The sequence below is a fragment of the Colossoma macropomum genome, unplaced genomic scaffold, assembly GCF_904425465.1.
Source record: "Colossoma macropomum unplaced genomic scaffold, Colossoma_macropomum, whole genome shotgun sequence".
NCBI classification, from domain to species: domain Eukaryota; kingdom Metazoa; phylum Chordata; class Actinopteri; order Characiformes; family Serrasalmidae; genus Colossoma; species Colossoma macropomum.
Window position 1 is genome coordinate 8,232,045 of NW_023494795.1, and position 18,032 is coordinate 8,250,076.

The 18,032-nt window shown below is 40.9% G+C and overlaps 2 protein-coding genes across 4 annotated transcripts; both read left to right on the top strand.

Moving 5' to 3' along the window:
* Positions 1 to 567: 567 nt before the first annotated feature.
* On the top strand, positions 568 to 6,297 carry LOC118815304 (E3 ubiquitin/ISG15 ligase TRIM25-like). 2 transcript variants are annotated; one of them, XM_036581333.1, is made up of 6 exons: positions 568 to 1,152; positions 1,453 to 1,548; positions 1,655 to 1,888; positions 2,742 to 2,901; positions 4,245 to 4,301; positions 4,509 to 6,297. In XM_036581333.1, the coding sequence occupies exons 1-6, from the start codon at positions 568 to 570 to the stop codon at positions 5,036 to 5,038; spliced, it is 1,662 nt and encodes a 553-aa protein (XP_036437226.1). In that variant the 3' UTR covers positions 5,039 to 6,297. The 2 variants fall into 2 exon arrangements, with proteins under 2 accessions (XP_036437226.1, XP_036437227.1); XM_036581334.1 differs by having other exon boundaries at positions 4,251 to 4,301.
* A 1,555-nt stretch (positions 6,298 to 7,852) lies between these two features.
* Positions 7,853 to 15,633, top strand: LOC118815295 (tripartite motif-containing protein 16-like). Of its 2 annotated transcripts, XM_036581321.1 has the most exons (7): positions 7,919 to 8,025; positions 8,124 to 8,508; positions 9,006 to 9,101; positions 9,261 to 9,494; positions 9,667 to 9,826; positions 10,549 to 10,605; positions 10,896 to 15,633. In XM_036581321.1, the coding sequence occupies exons 2-7, from the start codon at positions 8,131 to 8,133 to the stop codon at positions 11,429 to 11,431; spliced, it is 1,461 nt and encodes a 486-aa protein (XP_036437214.1). In that variant the 5' UTR covers positions 7,919 to 8,025; positions 8,124 to 8,130; the 3' UTR covers positions 11,432 to 15,633. The 2 variants fall into 2 exon arrangements, with proteins under 2 accessions (XP_036437213.1, XP_036437214.1); XM_036581320.1 differs by having other exon boundaries at positions 7,853 to 8,508; positions 10,896 to 15,629.
* The last annotated feature ends 2,399 nt before the right edge of the window (positions 15,634 to 18,032 follow it).

Consider the following 18,032-nt stretch of genomic DNA (forward strand, 5'->3'; position numbering starts at 1 on the left):
AACAGCCAGAGAAACATAGAGAGGAATCCGTAAGAGTTTACTTCTGGCACAGTCAAGAGAAGTAACAGAGAAGGGAGACCCTGGAGAAAATGTGACTGGCTTTACTAAATTACAAGCTTAGAGAACCCAAGACAGAGCACAGATGTGGGAGTTGGCTTCTCTTAAATAGAGGAGGAACAAGTGTCACTGATTGACTGTAATCATGGTGAAGTGCCTCTGTGCATCCCTCTGGTGGTCAAAGTGGCCTAGCAGACAGTCCAACCCCAGTCTGGGCCGTTACAGGAAGATAAGATTACAGAGTGTTTTTCTGCAAAGAGGAAAATCAAGAAATGTTGTAAACAGCCACAAATAATAACCCAGCTTGTTTCTGTATCAGTGAAACCCTTTTTTTTTCTCACTATCATACAGTTCGACTGTTCTATTTCAGTGATGTAACAGCCTGTTTGACTCCGCCCCCTCTCTCTGTGCTCTCTGACCTGCAGAATCATGAAGCCACTCCTACTCAATTCAGTGGAAGTGAAACTGATCTCAGAGAGCTGCTCTCTCTCAGTCTGTGAGTGCAGAAAAATGGCCAGTATTTCAGTAGATCAGGACCAGTTCAGCTGTCCAGTCTGTCTGGATCTGCTGAAGGATCCAGTGGCTATTCCCTGTGGACACAGTTACTGTAAGGTGTGTATTAATGGCTACTGGGATCAGGATGATCAGAGGGGGGTCTACAGCTGCCCCCAGTGCAGAGAGACTTTCACTCCGAGGCCTGTTCTACGCAGAAACAATGTTATAGCTGAAGTGGTGGAGAAACTGAAGAAGACAGAACTCCGAGCTGCTTCTCCTGCTCACTGTTACGCTGGACCTGGAGATGTGGAGTGTGATTTCTGCACTGGGAGGAAACTCAAAGCCATCAAGTCCTGTCTGATGTGTTTGGCCTCCTTTTGTGAAACTCATCTTAAAACTCACTATGAAGTTCCTTCCTGGAAAAACCACAAGCTGGTCAAAGCTTCCACGCGACTACGAGAGAAGATCTGCTCTCAGCACGACAAACTGATCGAGATCTACTGTCGTACTGACCAAACATGCATCTGTTATTTGTGCATGTTGGATCAACACAACGGCCACAGGACAGTCTCAGCTGCAGCAGAGAGAACCGAGAAACAGGTCAGAAGTAGAACTTTAATATATTTCTGCATTATTTCATTTTTTCTATATGATATACTTTGATTTGTTAGAAAAAGACCAGGTTCAAATGAGTAAGATTTGTCACGGTCTGTAATTAAAACAGTGGCACATTGGAAACAGTGTAATTCAGCACATTGAATCTGATATGAACATATTGGATTAAATGTATTGGATATACAGCTGGTTTCAAACACACTCTCCCAGATTAGGTGATCAGAAGTAACTGGACTGCTCATTTGCTTCCACTGACCTTCACTGTGATTATCATGTATAACACAGCATCAGTTAAAGGAGACGCAGAGTGAATCCCAGAAGAGAATCCAGGAGAAAGAGAAGAAGCTGCAGGAGCTGAAACAGGCTATGAACACTATTAAGGTGAGTAGTGAGCAGAGATGAAAGTGATCAAGAGACTAGAGAGTAAGAGAGTGAATGATGGTTGAGCTTTAAATGGACATCTATCTGGTCTGTGTGTGTCTAACAGAGCTCTGCACAGACAGCAGTGGAGGACAGTGAGAGGATCTTTACTGAGCTGATCTGCTCCATTGAGAAAAAGCGCTCTGAGGTAATAGAGCTGATCAGAGCTCAGGAGAAGACTGAACTGAGTGGAGCTGAAGAGCTCATTGAACAGCTGGAGCAGGAGATTGCTGATCTAAAGAGGAGAGACACTGAGCTGGAGCAGCTTTCACACACAGAGGATCACATCCATTTCCTCCAGGTAACAAACACTGTCTGATATACAGAAGAACTCGTTTATCTTAAAAGTTTTAGTATATTTATTTCTCTAGGCCAGTTATTTATAATCCTATGACTGCCATGCAGCTTCAGCTCTTCTCTGTATCAACACACCTGATCCAGCTCATCAGCTGGTATCTCTGCTCTCTATGATCTGGATCAGTTGTGAAGAAGAGAATTAAGAAACACTGCTTTAGTCAGTAATGAAGATCCTGCAGGGTACTGTATACTTGGTGCCTGAAACCTTCCTGGTCAGAAGGACAGATGATGACTAATCTCAGGTTGAGTTCATCAGAATCTTTAACTGTCACCTCCACAAGATGCTCAGCATATAGAGACAGGCTCTGAATATGTGGGTCAGGCTGTGTAGAGGTGCATGAAGAAATGACTTAACATAAAGCTTTGGTACGTAACATACGTTACTACATACATTATACATTATTAAATATGAATAAACAATCTAGACAATACAGTCAATGAGTTTCTGAATACGAATTCTAATAACAGGCAATGCTAAGGTACAAAGTAAAAGGTCTGTTAGGTACTACAGTGCACATTCAACAGAGGGCGCTCTAGGCCCACACAGTGATTATCATCTGGCAAACTGAGTTTTGAAGTTTCAGTTTTCAAGTTTTTCTGGGTAATGTAGTTCTAACGAGCAGTGACACAGCTTACTAAACAATGGCCTGCTCTGCAACAAGCAGGGAAACAGACACTGTATACACTATAAATAAAAAGAATATATTAATAATATATGTATATTATAGAAGCATATTTTAGTAGTTTTATCTGTTTTATTTTTTAGATATTTTCTTTCTTTGTTTCTGTTTGTGTAGAGTTTCCAGGCTCTTTGTGTCTCTTCTGGATCTGAAGACTCTCCCAACATCACCATCAGTCAACGTCTCTCATTTGTTAAAGTGAGCAAATCTCTGTCTGATCTGAAGAAGCAACTGGAGGAATTCTGTGAAGAGACACTCAACAGAATCTCTCCACATGGTAAGAGGAGCTGTCCTGCTGTGAAATATGATGTTTGGTCAGCAGCCAGGTGAACTGGGGTGGGTGGAGCTTTATACTGCATATCTGGAGGACACAGCACTCCACAGTTCAGTGTTTTAGCTTTAACTCTGCTGAGTTTGATGTATGTTCTGTAATATCAGCTTAGATACACAGAAATGTTCATGTTTTGAGAACCCTGACATTATTATGCTCTCATAGAGAGATCACACTCACACACAGTGATCATGATCTGCTGGATTGTTTCCATTTGAATGTGCCACTCAAATCTTAGCAGCACCACTGAATAATCACATGTGTATAAAACAATGCGGCAAATCGCATGAAACATACATGTTCAGGTAAAAACTGATCAGTAAAAACTTATTTTATCCAGATTCTAGGTATTAACCAGTTAAGCATGAGGTCCAAACTCAACACTATTGATTTGGGTAACATGATGGTACATTCAGAGTTGAACTAAATTACACTGAAATGACTAACAGGTTCTAGATATTAGGCTGGTAGAGTACACAGTAAAATACTGCATACATATTTGGAGTAATTAGGTGATCAATACAAACATACACTGACTTTCAAAGGAACCTCACACATTTAAGCAGGAAAGTAAATCAGAAACAGCTCCAAGTATCAGGGAAGGTATATGGTGTACAGTGATGGGACAAAATGCAAAGAGAGGTTTCTGATGTTGGTGATAAGAACCCAGTAAAACCACAGTAAGAATCATTATGTTCTTATATAGCCCAGATTCAGTTTTGTTTCTAAGCAGTAAACAGGTACATACTATGTACGAATCTTGTACTTTATTTGTGTACAATCTTCTCACGTTATATAACCACCTGGTATCTAATTAATACGTAATCCCAGCTAAACAGGTTCTATGTTCTTTTTTCTTCCTATTTCATTGTTTAAGAATAACATGGTGGTTTTTAAACGTAAAAGCTGTCACGTGTGCTTTAATGCAGGTGCTTGTCAGCTACTTTAGTTAACATATAAAATACAGCTTTGTCTCAGTTTTGGAGGTATGTGGCCACATAAGGCTGGGATGTGGGAAATCTAGTCAGGTTATAGGTTCCCCATAAACTCTGACCAATAATTCTGTTGCTTGAAGCATTTTTATAATAAATTACTTATTTTCTCCTACTTTAGTAATTTCGTTTAATACTTTTGCTTGTAAATTATCAGTGCAGTAGCAGTACTCTTACTTGAGTAGGGGCTTTCTGTACTCTTTCATTGCACTGTAATTTAGTTCCTGTAATCCTGTTCTAAATGTTCTGTAGTCTGTGTTGTAGCTGTTCATTCTTTATTGTATTGTGTCTCCACAGCTGCAGCAGTTCAGATCTTACTGTCAGAACCACAAACCAGAGAAGACTTTCTACAGTGTATGTAATACACACACACACACACACACACACACACTGTTACAACTGTAAGTATGACCTATTTCAGTAACAAATCAGTGCAATACAGTGTTTTACCACTACCGTTTACAATCTGGTCATTTTTAGTCTCTGGTCATTGTGATTATGTTTATCTGTTTACTAAAGTTTATTAAAGTTTTTGTAAACTAAACTCTTCTCCTTCTGTAGATTACTGTCAGCTGACTCTGGATCCCAACACAGCAAATCCTCACTTCATTCTGTCTAAGAAGAACAGAGTGGTCAAGTGCAATATGAATACCCAGCCGTACTCTGATCATCCAGAGAGATTTGACTTCTGGTCTCAGGTTCTGTGTGAGGAGAGTGTGAGTGGACGCTGTTACTGGGAGGTTGAGTGGAGCAGTAAGGGATATGTGAACATATCAGTCTCATATAAAGGGATTAGCAGGAAAGGATCAGGTTATGACAGTAAGTTTGGACACAACAGTCAGTCCTGGAGTCTGGAGTGTTCTTCCTCTCTCTCTTTCTATCACAACAACATTGAGACTAAGATCTCAGCCCCGTCCTCCTCCAGAATAGGAGTGTATGTGGATCACAGTGCAGGAACTCTGTCCTTCTACAGCGTCTCTGACACAATGACCCTCCTACACACAGTCCACACCACCTTCACTCAGCCTCTCTATGCTGGATTCTGGCTTCCTTCTAGTGGATCTACTGTGACTTTATGCAATCCACAATGAATATCTGATCTGTTAGTAATGGGAAATACGAAATTAAGCCACTTGAGTCCTTCTTGATGTTGATGCCTTGAAATACCTTTTTTCCTCCCATTTTGTGTAATTATTTCTCAACTTTAACTCTTTATAAAAAAGGGGGGGGATTTTTGTTGAAAGTGCACATTTTAAACTTTCAGTCAATACCACTTAAGTATGGGGGAGGCAGTTAATGTGGCTTTGATTATTGTGGAAAAAAAATTAGATCAAATCAAACTTCAAAGGTCCCCACTTTTCCAGTGTGTTTTTGTTCTGGTTCTCCTTTAAGGCATAAGTGTTGCTATTCCACCCTTATAGTGAAATAAAGTACGTGTAATTTGAGGATCTCCTGCGAGAGGTTGTTGGATTCTGTCCTCTGGTTTTTACTGTGTGTAAAGATGTGAGCTTTGCTCAGGTTTGAGTTTGTGTGGGTGAGGTTGTTGATACATGCTGTATTGCTTGTTATTGCTCAGTAGACAGTCATATCGTTATGTTTTGGTCATTGATTTGAATTTCATTTTGGAGGAAACGTGTCTGTGTATGTGATTCTGTGTTTATACTAAGCACATATAGTCAGCAGTGTAGTGGTGTGTTCATGCAGGTTTATGGCGTTCACCCTAGCGATGGGCATTCTAGCTCTTTTCAGGCTCAGCTAACAAATAAGAGCCGGAGTTCTGAATGTCCTACTGTAGCGCATATTTATAGGTAGCTCCCTACATAAAACGGGGAGAATGTTCTAAAAGCCTGAATGACCTCATCAGAGGGCCAGTTATAACATTAAGCTGAGTCTGTTTAATACACTTGAAGGCTGAATTAACATTAAAACTACAATAAAATGTTAGAAAAACTAAGATACTATAAATTAATAATTCATACATTAACAACCATAAGATTAAACTACTCAGCAATAACTAATGCATGTATTAAGGAATGAAGATGAAGGTAATAAAGGCTTTTTTCATCTGAATTTATCAGGAATTCATGTGTTAATTAATCATTTTGTTCTCACAAGATCCCCCCGAGGCACAGTGCTCTGGAATATTGTGTTTTCTCTGCAGCTCCATCCTCTCATCATCTTGTCCACCTGTGTTTGGTTTGTAGTGATGTGTGAGCAGCCCCTTGTATTTAGCCGTGTCTTTATCTGTGTCAGGTCTGGAGTTTATTGTTGTTGATTTCTTATGTAATCTTGTCTGTTTCTACCAACCAAGTTTCTGCGTTTATTTAATAAAATAAAATTCTTACTCTTATTCTTATTCTTACATATTTTTCCGCTACTCCTCACTTGTGACAGTTGCCAATCAAGTTTTGATTCATCCTTTATTTTAAAAATATGACATCTTTTAACTCATATGTTGACACATAGTGCCTCATGAGGGATGGTTTATCCCACACTTACCCCTAAACTCCGAAATTAGTTAATAATCGACATTACTGATGAAATGCTAACACTCAGTAAAAGCTCATCATTACTTACCGAAGTCTTTTGTCTGTTAAGCCATATATAGAACCAGGTTTTGTGAATTTAGGCCTGTCAGCGTCACAGACTGAAAATGAAAAGGATCCAGTTCACACTGGTACGATCGTTCCACAAACATCAGAACTGCTATTTAACCCCACAGAGATTTTCACATTCATGGAATCACCTGAAGCTCCTGAGGAACACAAGCTCCTTCCTGCTCTTTAAACCAAACAGATTTACTACTAATACTAAGTAAATAAGCACCAAACTAAACACTTAACACACTTTACAATGATATCAGTGATACCAGCGTCTGAAACACTGTTCTGTTTGACCACAGCTACAGCTGCATGTTTGACATGCTACTCTGAGAAGATGTGAGGCTTGAAAATACACACTGGTGTAACACTCGCAGCACTCAGACCACTAGGCACCACATGTGAACACTACTGCTGTAAATGCAAATTGTGTATATAATCCATGACATGCATTATTTCACCAGCTCACCTGTAAAAGGAAGAAAAATGTTTTTATGCTGGACAAAACTGCTTCTCATTGGCCAAAACAGATGCATAATGGGAAATGCATTTTTATTTATCTATGGGTGGTAGATATAATTCATAATAACAGTGGTGTATATTAAGTCAATTGACAGTCTTTAGTCATATAAAATGTCTGTTTTTGGTAAATAAATATGAACACATCAGAATTATGTTGGCACATAAGCTACACAGGTAACAGTATGACGCTGCAGTATGACAGGTAAGAGTATAAACAACCGCATGAACAGATTGAAACCGATGGAGTTTCTTGTGGTGGCCAAAGTGTATTAATTAGCTTTATGTACAACTAATTAACACATGAATTCCTGATAAATTCAGATGTTGAAAAAAAGCCTTTATTACCTTCATCTTCATTTATTAGTACATTCATTAGTGAATGCTGAGTAAATTAATCTCAAGATTGTTAATATATGACTTATTCTTATATTCTTGATTAATTATTCATTATTGTTTGATTAGTTATTCATTGTAAATGCCTTAAATTGCTGTCAGATCATGTTCCTTTAATATAATGTGTTACCAGATTTTTTTCCACATCACACTAAAATTTCTTTAACAAACGTGCTGTGTCTGTATTTACTGTATGTGTCTTTTGTTCATGAAAAATGTGATGAGTTTAGAAATGTTGTAAACAGCCACAAACTATGAACCAGTTTATTTATTTCTAACTGTATCAATAAAACTCTCTCTCTCTGTTATACAGCTTCTCCTTTAGTGATGTAACAGACTGTTTGGCTCCGCCCTCTCTCTGCTCTCTGAACTGCAGAATCATGAAGCCACTCCTACTCAGTTCAGAGGAAACAGAACTGATATCAGAGAGCTGCTCTCTCTCAGTCTGTGAGTGCAGGAAAATGGCCAGTATTTCAGTAGATCAGGACCAGTTCAGCTGTCCAGTCTGTCTGGATCTGCTGAAGGATCCAGTGGCTATTCCCTGTGGACACAGTTACTGTAAGGTGTGTATTAATGGACACTGGGATCAGGATGATCAGAGGGGGGTCTACAGCTGCCCCCAGTGCAGAGAGACTTTCACTCCGAGGCCTGTTCTACGCAGAAACAACATGCTGGCTGAAGTGGTGGAGAAACTGAAGAAGACAGAACTCCGAGCTGCTTCTCCTGCTCACTGTTACGCTGGACCTGGAGATGTGGAGTGTGATTTCTGCACTGGGAGGAAACTCAAAGCCATCAAGTCCTGTCTGATGTGTTTGGCCTCCTTTTGTGAAACTCATCTTAAACCTCACTATGAAGTTCCTTCCTGGAAAAACCACAAGCTGGTCAAAGCTTCCACACGACTACGAGAGAAGATCTGCTCTCAGCACGACAAACTGATCGAGATCTACTGTCGTACTGACCAAACATGCATCTGCTATTTGTGCATGTTGGATCAACACAAAGGTCATGATTCAGTCTCAGCTGCAGCAGAGAGAACTGAGAAACAGGTCAGTTCTTTTATAAATTCTTGATTACATATTTGTCAACAAGATTAACTACGATATTAAATAAGATTTTAACTGCAGTGTTTTGAATATAGAAGAGCACAGCTGTTATAAATGAGCATAACTACTCACAGAGCAGTCTGTAATAAACTAATGGAGCAGTTTGTGTGGTGTTGGTTGTGTAATTCAGCACAACGAGTTTGAAATGAAACAGGTTCTACCCAGTTAAAGTGCAGAGTGTCAGCTGTGTTGGCTGTGTTGAGGGGATGTATGAATGAACTTTGTGGGATTTTACAGCAGTGGTCATACATAGTCCTCCCATGTTGTTGACACAAAGTATTCGGACAGTTGGCTGCTCTGTTGTTTGCACTGAACTGCATCTGTAACTCAGCTGTGAACTAGATACTAATTTTCAAAAGAGGTTTACTGAGCTGATCTTTTCAATCACCCAGCTTCCAACTCTTCAGCTTAGTGGTATAATGTGTCTTATGTGAACACAGAGTCAGTTAAAGGGAATTCGGGGGAAATCTCAGCAGAGACTCCAGGAGAAAGAGAAGAAGCTGCAGGAGCTGAAACAGGCTGTGAACACTATTAAGGTGAGTAGTGAGCAGAGATCTGCTGGAGCAGCTACTTCACACCTCAGTCAGACCCTCCTAAAGTACTGAGACCACTATTAAGACACTTTGAGATCCTACACAGCCACATTGTGCACAATCTTTAAATGGAGCTCCATCTGGTCTGTGTGTGTCTAACAGAGCTCTGCACAGACAGCAGTGGAGGACAGTGAGAGGATCTTTACTGAGCTGATCTGCTCCATTGAGAAAAAGCGCTCTGAGGTAACAGAGCTGATCAGAGCTCAGGAGAAGACTGAACTGAGTGGAGCTGAAGAGCTCATTGAACAGCTGGAGCAGGAGATTGCTGATCTAAAGAGGAGAGACACTGAGCTGGAGCAGCTTTCACACACAGAGGATCACATCCATTTCCTCCAGGTAACAACCACTGTCTGAAATACGGAGGAACCTGATCATCTTAAAAGTTTAATATAGTTGTTCCTTTTGGCAGTAATGAAGATTTTATATACACCATGACTTAATATTGTATAATACAGTCTAATGTTCCACTAAAGTGTATATTGTAATTAATCCCGTTCTTTTTATGTAGAGTCTCCAGTCTCTTTGTGTCTCTTCTGGATCTGAAGACTCACCCAACATCACTATCAGTCAACATCTCTCATTTGATAAAGTGACCAAATCTCTGTCTGATCTGAAGAAGCAACTGGAGGAAATCTGTGAAGCGACACTCAACAGAATCTCTCCACATGGTAAGAGGAGCTGTCCTGCTGTGAAATATGATGTTGGATGTTTGTGTTTGGTCAGCAGAGTGAAGTGGGGTGTGTGGGGTTTTATGCTGCATGTCTGGAGGACACAGCACTCCACAGTTCAGTGTTTTAGCTTTAGTTTTATCAAATGTTGATGAATATCTGTTGAGATTTACAGAAATGTTCAGGTTTTTGCAGAATGTAAGATGGATCAGTTTTCCTTCCTGTCCCAGGAAATGTGTACACAGCATGAAATGTTAAGCTAATGTTTTACATTACATACATTAATTTAAATTAAGACAGAGTTTTCTATAAATATCAATATTTCATTATTTAAATATTAATAATTCATTATTTAAATATATAGCATATTACAGTTATAATCTGTATATTTAGGGCACTTTCCATTTGTGCCAGAGAGGCTGACAAAGCTTTTACACTGAGTCATAATTTTATAAAACAAACCACAAAAATACAGTTGACAGTTTTAAAAACGTGCACTTTAACACTGATGTCCTCTTCACACTGGAGCTCAGGGTGGCTCATGATTTGGTCACTTCATTTGGTGCTCAAAGATCTGATCTGAACCACAGTGAATTTGATAAACTAAAAACGGTCCTAGCATTAACTGAATATTACAATGAGGATGTTCCTCCTCTAATCTTGTTCTAAACAGAGTCTCTGTGTTGTAGCTGTTCATTCTTTATTGTATTGTGTCTCCACAGCTGCAGCAGTTCAGATGTTAACCTCAGAACCACAAACCAGAGAGGATTTTCTACAGTGTATGTAACACACACACACACACATACACATATATATATAATGTAGTGTTACCACTGTAAATATGACATTTTTCAGTAAAAATCTAAGTTGCTTGTTTTTCACTGTCATTTCCAATTTCAATACTTTCAGTTTCTGTTCATTGTGATTATATTTATTTGTTTACTTGTTTATCTGTTTATCTTCGTATGCAAGAAAACTATTGGATTTAGAAATACATGCATAAAGGTTCATTACAGTCAAAATACTATAAAAACATCCTTTCAGTATAAACTAAACTCTTCTTTTTTAGATTACTGTCAGCTGACTCTGGATCCCCACACAGCAAATCGTTACCTCATTCTGTCTGAGGAGAACAGAGTGGTTAGAAGTAGTAGTAATGTCCAGACGTACTCTGACCATCCAGAGAGATTTAACCACTGGTATCAGGTTCTGTGTAAGGAGAGTGTGAGTGGACGCTGTTACTGGGAGGTTGAGTGGAGCAAAAAGAACTATGAATATGTGTACATATCAGTCTCATATAAAAGGATCAGCAGGAAAGGATCAGGTAATGATAGTAAGTTTGGATACAACAGTCAGTCCTGGAGTCTTCGATGTTCTTCCTCTCTCTCTTTCTGGCACAACAACATTGAGACTAAGATCTCAGCCCCGTCCTCCTCCAGAGTAGGAGTGTATGTGGATCACAGTGCAGGAACTCTGTCCTTCTACAGCGTCTCTGACACAATGACCCTCCTACACACAGTCCACGCCACCTTCACTCAGCCTCTCTATGTTGGATTCTGGCTTCCTTATGTTGGATCTACTGTGACTTTATGCAATTTGAAATGAATATCAGTGAAATATTTAGTAAGAGAATGTATAATATTAACCCTTCTAGGTCCTCTATGACTGTACGTGCCTTGAAACGCCTCTTCTTAGACGTTTTTCATTGAAACAAGCAGAGAAATTTGGTGAAAAGTGCCGATGATAAACTTTCACTCAATACCAAATTGTAAGTAGAAGAGGAGATATTTTATGGCTTGAAGTTGAGGAAAGTTTATTGGGGTGTGTAGAGTCAGACTTTTGCGAAAAGAAAAAAACCCACACAAGTTACCATGTAACTCAATATGGAATTGCATTTAAATAATTATGTAAGTTGAACGTAGAGCAGAGCAACACACTCTAAATATAAATCACTGTGAAATTCTGGAAAATTTCCTTTTCTAGAAAATATGTTACAGCTCTCCTGTAAGTGTCATTCATGCTTCATAAGACAACAACAGTTGGGTTAGGCTTCATCAAAGCTTCTTCCTCCAGTGTAAACCTTCACAGTAAACACAGAAAACATCTGCTGTTCTATCAGACCTTCTTCTCTCGTCTTCAACCCACCAGAATCCTCTCACTGGATGTCGTTCTGTGCAGAATGTATCAGATTCAGATTCAGTTCTGAAGTGAAGTTTGGATCCTGTAGTGTTTCCAGCTCCAGTCCTAGATGAACCCCTCACTGCACAGTTTAGTGTTTCTGTTTTTCTCTAACGCTTCATTCAACACCTGAAGGTCAGGATGATCAGCTGATGAATAAACATGTTGTGTTAAAGCAGTAAAACCACTAAACTGTGTAGATCAGGTGTCACTCAGGACTAAGACTGAGATCAGCCCCTTCTGTAAGCTTATATTCCATAATGGAGTGGAAAACAAATTAAGGAAAGTAACAGGAGGAAAATGAGTGTAAGATCTCTCTATTGTATTCTGAGTGTCTCCTGAGAGTCAGAGCTTCCACCAGCAGAAATCCACACTGCTGAATCCACTGCAGTCTTTCAGCTGGAGCTCAAACTCATCTTCTAGATCAGTGTTTCCACTAAGGTCCTGTAGTCCACCTGCACTGCACAGTTTAGTTTATTCCTGCTCTATCACACCTGATTCAGCTCTAGAAGGACTTGATCATCAGGTGTGACTCAGGTGGAGAAAACACTAAACTGTAGGACTTAACCTGGAAATCACTGCAGAACTGATTTTATATCCACATTGTTGAGTCTCTTTAACAGAAACCTTCATTTAAACCCAAATAATGTCATAGATAAATATTGTATTCTATATTTTTACTATATGACACTAACAGTGTTTGACCCTGTGATATTTAGTATATTTGTTACACATGCAGTGTGAAATGAAGAGCACAAACAATGCACATTTTGTCAGCTTTGAAAACATGGCTGTACACATGGCTCTTGCAATGCACTCGATTGTACAGGACCCTTTCGCTGCACTAGATGCCTAAATGCCTGAGTGAGCAGTACATTCCTGACATGTGTTCCCCAACAAAGTATACTGCGATTATTTATAATGAGGATTACAGTGCATAGTGAAAACAAGAACAAGAAAAAAACAAAATAAAAATTAAGAAAAATCGGGCAGGGGTTTGGTAATCATACGCATAACATAAATTAGTCCCACACTCTCCCTTCCAAAATATGGCACATTCCCTAGATAATCTTGTCATTAACATGAGTTATGGGAATCAGTCAAAGAGTCAGTCTTTCTTTCAGTTCTGTATATCAACTGTCTTTGACATCACATGTAACATGTTATGCCAGTCACAGGAATCGCTGTCCAGGCGATATCTGTAATAAGTTCTCCGCCTCTAATGCAGGTAATTTATCTTTGACACGAGGGTAAAGACCCTTTAACTGTGACCCCATAACTCCCTTAATGGACCCACACTAATGCTACACATCTCTCTTTCACCTTTTGTCAGTATTAATTATGTGTTAACGGTCCAGTATCTGGTTTATGCACCACTGTAACTCAAACTATGCAAAATGTGAACTGTATCTTACTTCAACTATGACCCTGAACTTGAACTCTTACAAAAAACTTCGATCATTTAAACCCTGTCTATGGCTTGGGTCTCTGTGTGTCTGAAGGCTGGCCTAGTGTGTTGTACGTGATCATCTTAGGTGGTTTCCTATGCCTGAAGGGATACTTTCTGGCAGGGCGCATCAGTGGCTTAATGTCGTTCTCATCTGCTTCATCTGAGGACCTTCCTGGCTCTGCTGCAACATCCTCTTGCTCTACCACCAATTCTGGATCAGCTGCCTTCTCACACTTGTGGGCTTGTTCCCCCCTGCTTGGATCATCAAATTCTTCACACTCTTAGTGACTGCTTGGCTCCGGTTGCTCCCCTGGAGGTGGGGGCATGTGCTGGGTTTCAACAGCTTCTGTACTCTGCTTGTTTTGATCCTGGTCAGGTGTTATTACTCGTGCTGTGGTAATGATTTCCCAGCCAAATTCATCCTGTGAACTGGTCACATCCCCTGCTATTTCCTGTTTCCCCCTTTTATAATACTTCGTGCTCTTCCCTGGTTTATTTTCAGTCTGTTTGCCTTCCACAGGCTCTTTTTCCCTGACTGGCAGGAAGTCACAGGGCAGTAAGAGGTTATGATGGAGAACCCGTGTTCAACCTGGACCTTTCTCTGGTCGTACAACATACACAGGACCATCTTCATGTTTTCTCTCAGTTCCTCCCAGTAAGGCCTGAGTTTCCCAGGGCCGCCTCTCTCAGCAAAGTTGTGTATCAGCACCCTGCATCCTGGTTGTAAATCAGCTCCATGCACCTTCCTATCATACCTCTCTTTGGCTTCATCACACTCCTACTGAGCTGTCTTCGATGCCAGCTTATAAGCTTCTGCCATTCGCTGTTTCCACCTGTCAGCATACTCATCATATGACACACAACCCAAACATGATGTCTACAGGGAGTCAAGGATTTCTCCCAAAAAGGAGGTAATATGGTGCAAACCCTGTTGCCTCAGTGCATGTACAGTTGTATGCATGGACCACTTTGGGAAGGGAGCTCTTCCAGTCAGCCTTTGCCTCCTCGTTCAGATTTGAAGCATAGAGAAGTGTGTTCAGTTGAACCGCTACTTGTCCATTGCCCACAGGGTGATAAGTTGTTATGCGTGAACCGTGGATGCCACTGTATTCTTGAAACTTGGTAAACAACTTGTTCTCAAACTCCTTGCCTTGAACATGATGGAGTTTTGTTGGGGACCCAAACTTCAGCACAAAGTCTCTAAAAATCTTTTTAGCTACGATTTTTGCTGATTTATTGGTGCATGCATACACTTGTGCAAAGTGAGTGAAATGATCTATTGTTATCTCTTGGACTTTCCTGATGTCTTCTGAGGGAATCTGTGGTATTGTTGGGGCTGTTCGCTCTTGATTGTCTTCTGCCCATGCTGTCGCAATAGTGAGAGAGCACATCCAAGGAGTATGTTCCTGGGACTCGAGCTGAAGTGTTTGTGTGACTGTGGTAATCACCCTGGGCTGCACTTCCTGTGAGCATGAACGCATATACTGCTCCATGTCCAAGGGCATGCGTGACAAGCCATCTGCATCTCCATTGATCTTACCTGGACGATACTTGGTAGAAAAATTAAAGTTAGCCAGCTCAGCCACTTTTGCCATGGTCAGGATACACGTTAGCAGATTGTTGTCTGTATAGACGACAAACGAAGGTGCATAGTATAAATACTCTCTGAATCTCTCATATATAGCCCATTTTTGAGCCAAGAACTCCAACTTTCCTGAGTAAAGATGGTAATTCTTCTCTGGTGGAGTTAGTATCCTTGACCCATAGCTTATTACTTTCAACTTCCCTAGGTGTCTTTTGTACAGTACTGCACCAAGTCCTTCTTGAGAAGCATCACAATGAAGCATGAATGGCTTTTCAGTATCTGGATAGCCCAAGTGGGGTGGTTTAAGGAGAAATTCAATAAGTTTGCAAAGGACTTCCTGGTGCTGTCCTGTCCAGGAGACCCGCTGATGGGATGGTAACTGGTCAACTTTCTTCTGCTTTGCACCACCTTTACTCACAGCTTGGTCACATTTCTTGCTCTTAGAACTCTTTCCAACCGATAGTAGGCTATAAAGAGGAGTGGCAATTCTTGAAAAATTTGGGATATATGGGCGATAATAGGAAATGAATCCCAGCAGTTTTCTCATATCTCCCACTGTCTCCGGTTCGCGATCTTTTAATGCCTGCACTGGAGCAAGCTCAGTTGGATCCATTGTATAACCCTCCTTTGATACCATCCTACCCAGGAAAACCTCACACTTTTTGGCAGTAAGCTATGGGCTTGGTAACGCAACACCTCCCTTACATCTCAGAGATGGTCCTCAAATGTTTTACTGTGTATGAGGTTGTCATCCAGAGATGGCTGGCAGGTCTCATCTCTCAGGGCAGAGAGGCACTCCTCCATACTACGCTGGAACTCTGCTGGGGCCAAAGACAGGCCAAATGGGATCCAGACCGACTCATATAAGCCCCAGGGTATAATGAAGGCTGTGAGGGGTCTGCATTTGTCCTCAAGGAAGCCCTGATTGTGGGCCTTGCCCTGATCCAGAATGGAGAACCATGCACTACCACTGAGACTGTTGAGCATGTCTTGCACCCTAGGGATGGGGTGTCGTTCTGGAATAGACTTCTGGATAAGCTTACGATAGTCCACACACAGTCGTAACCTCCCATCTTTCTTGCACCCAATAGCTACAGGTGGGTCCCAAAGTTCTTATTCTGTAGGCAACTTTGGGTTTGTAGGGACCTCAGTTGTTCTACATTCTTCTCCCAGGCTTTTAGTATTCTGCTCTGGAGTGTGCTGCACCCCATCAAGAGCTTCCAGTGGCTCCAAATTGATTTGCTTTGCTTCCACTGGATACACTGCTTTGATTTTCTGGAGGTGGCCCAGAACTGTGCAAGGGATGAGTAGAATATTGTGGTGTTTGTGACTGGAATGACAACCTTAGACCATTTCCCTTTTTGCAGATAAACAACTGTCTCCATAATGCTAATTTCATCCACTTAAAGCTGTCTACCAGCTCAAACAGGACTTCTGTTCTCACACCACATTTGACTTCTCTCATCTGGCCTGCTGGAATTACTGTCTTCCCCTGTCCAACTCCCTCCTTCTCATCCTGTTCCCTATCACATACAAGCTGCAACAGCATCTCTGCCTTTTTGGAGTCAATGGAAAAAGCATCACTCACTACTTCGGCAAGGCGTAGGGAGAGGTGGCTGACGTAGGTGGCGCCTGTGGCCTCTGTAGCTTTAACCGGCTGATCTTGCTCTGGTTCACCCTGACACTCATTATTTTCCAGCTTAATGTAACTTGGAGACAATGGTTTGGCTACTGTACTGGCTGCTACATTAACTTTATTGGGTTTGTCCACTAATCTTTTCGGCCCCCTGCAGCCCCTCGATAAATGCCCAGACTGCTCACACTGGTCAACGATTCACTCATTTTTCCTGATTGGGACTTTGGAGGTTTCGAAAGCATTTTCTCATCTCAGTCACTTTCTCTCTTAGCAGTGTAATCATTTCATAGAGTTCAGTGTCTCTTGTACTAACTACAGCAGGGGATCAGCATGTCTTTGATTTCACAGCTTCAGTGCACTGTTCTCTGACCTCAGACATTGCTGCCCCATGCCATGGCTCTGTTGAAGGATTTGCACTTCTGCTTGTAACTCACTCACTTTGGGAAGTTTACCGCTCATGTTTTTCTTTTGTTTCAATTACCTTTCAAACTCTACACTTGCTACTTCATTCATCTTGTCAATAAGGATTTCACCTGTCACTCTCTGATCATCCAGATAGGGTTTCATCTGGAACTTTATATGCTCACTGATGAGTCCAGTGCGAACTGACCTTAAGAATTTCTTTTGAATGAGTTCAGGGCTATAACGCTCATCACAACCAGTCTCTCTTGATGAAAGCACTAACCTTTCCTTTTACTCAATGGCTCTAAATAAAAAGTTTTGAGGGGACTGATTGCTTTCACTACAGCTTCTATAACTTCCTCCTCGCTGTGTCCTTTATTCAGTCCCCTTTCAATCTGGTACATCAAGTTTGTATATGAGAGTTTGTCTTTTTGTTCCCTTTCTCCAATTTGACCACAGATTTTAAATTCCCTCCTCACTGACACTTCTGGTAGTCGGTTTACATGTGAAATCAACACATTTGGCTGGCTGGTGGGTGCCCTATTGATTCTTTCATTAAGTCTGTTGACTTCATCTTGTAAAGCCTGATTACTGAGCTGAAGCTGTGAGTATTTCTGTGAAAGACTCAAATCTTCTCCAGTATGGGGAATATTCTGTGCTATGGAATCTGAACTATCTCTCTCATCTGTGTTGGCTTGACCTTTTTAATGTGGATCAATCCATTGCAACAGTGAAGTGAGATACTGTTTAACCATGTCCTCCTCTTCCTCATTAATTGCATTGTCTATGGGTTCTGTTCTGGATTTAACCAACGCTCGTCTGGTTGTGACATTGCTAGTGTGGATTTTAGCATAATCCCCGTATGGGCCACAAGATTTGTTACACACGCGATGGGAAATGAAGAGCCTCCATACACGCATGAGTTTACTTGTGATCTTCACAAGCTGAAAGCACA

Coding starts and splice junctions, on each gene's coding strand:
- LOC118815304 (XM_036581333.1), top strand. CDS start 568: ATGGCCAGTATTTCAGTAGATCAGGACCAGTTCAGCTGTCCAGTCTGT. Junction 1,889..2,741: donor ATCACATCCATTTCCTCCAG/GTAACAAACACT, acceptor CTGTTTGTGTAG/AGTTTCCAGGCTCTTTGTGT. Junction 2,902..4,244: donor CAACAGAATCTCTCCACATG/GTAAGAGGAGCT, acceptor GTGTCTCCACAG/CTGCAGCAGTTCAGATCTTA.
- LOC118815295 (XM_036581320.1), top strand. CDS start 7,924: ATGGCCAGTATTTCAGTAGATCAGGACCAGTTCAGCTGTCCAGTCTGT. Junction 9,102..9,260: donor AGGCTGTGAACACTATTAAG/GTGAGTAGTGAG, acceptor TGTGTCTAACAG/AGCTCTGCACAGACAGCAGT. Junction 9,827..10,548: donor CAACAGAATCTCTCCACATG/GTAAGAGGAGCT, acceptor GTGTCTCCACAG/CTGCAGCAGTTCAGATGTTA.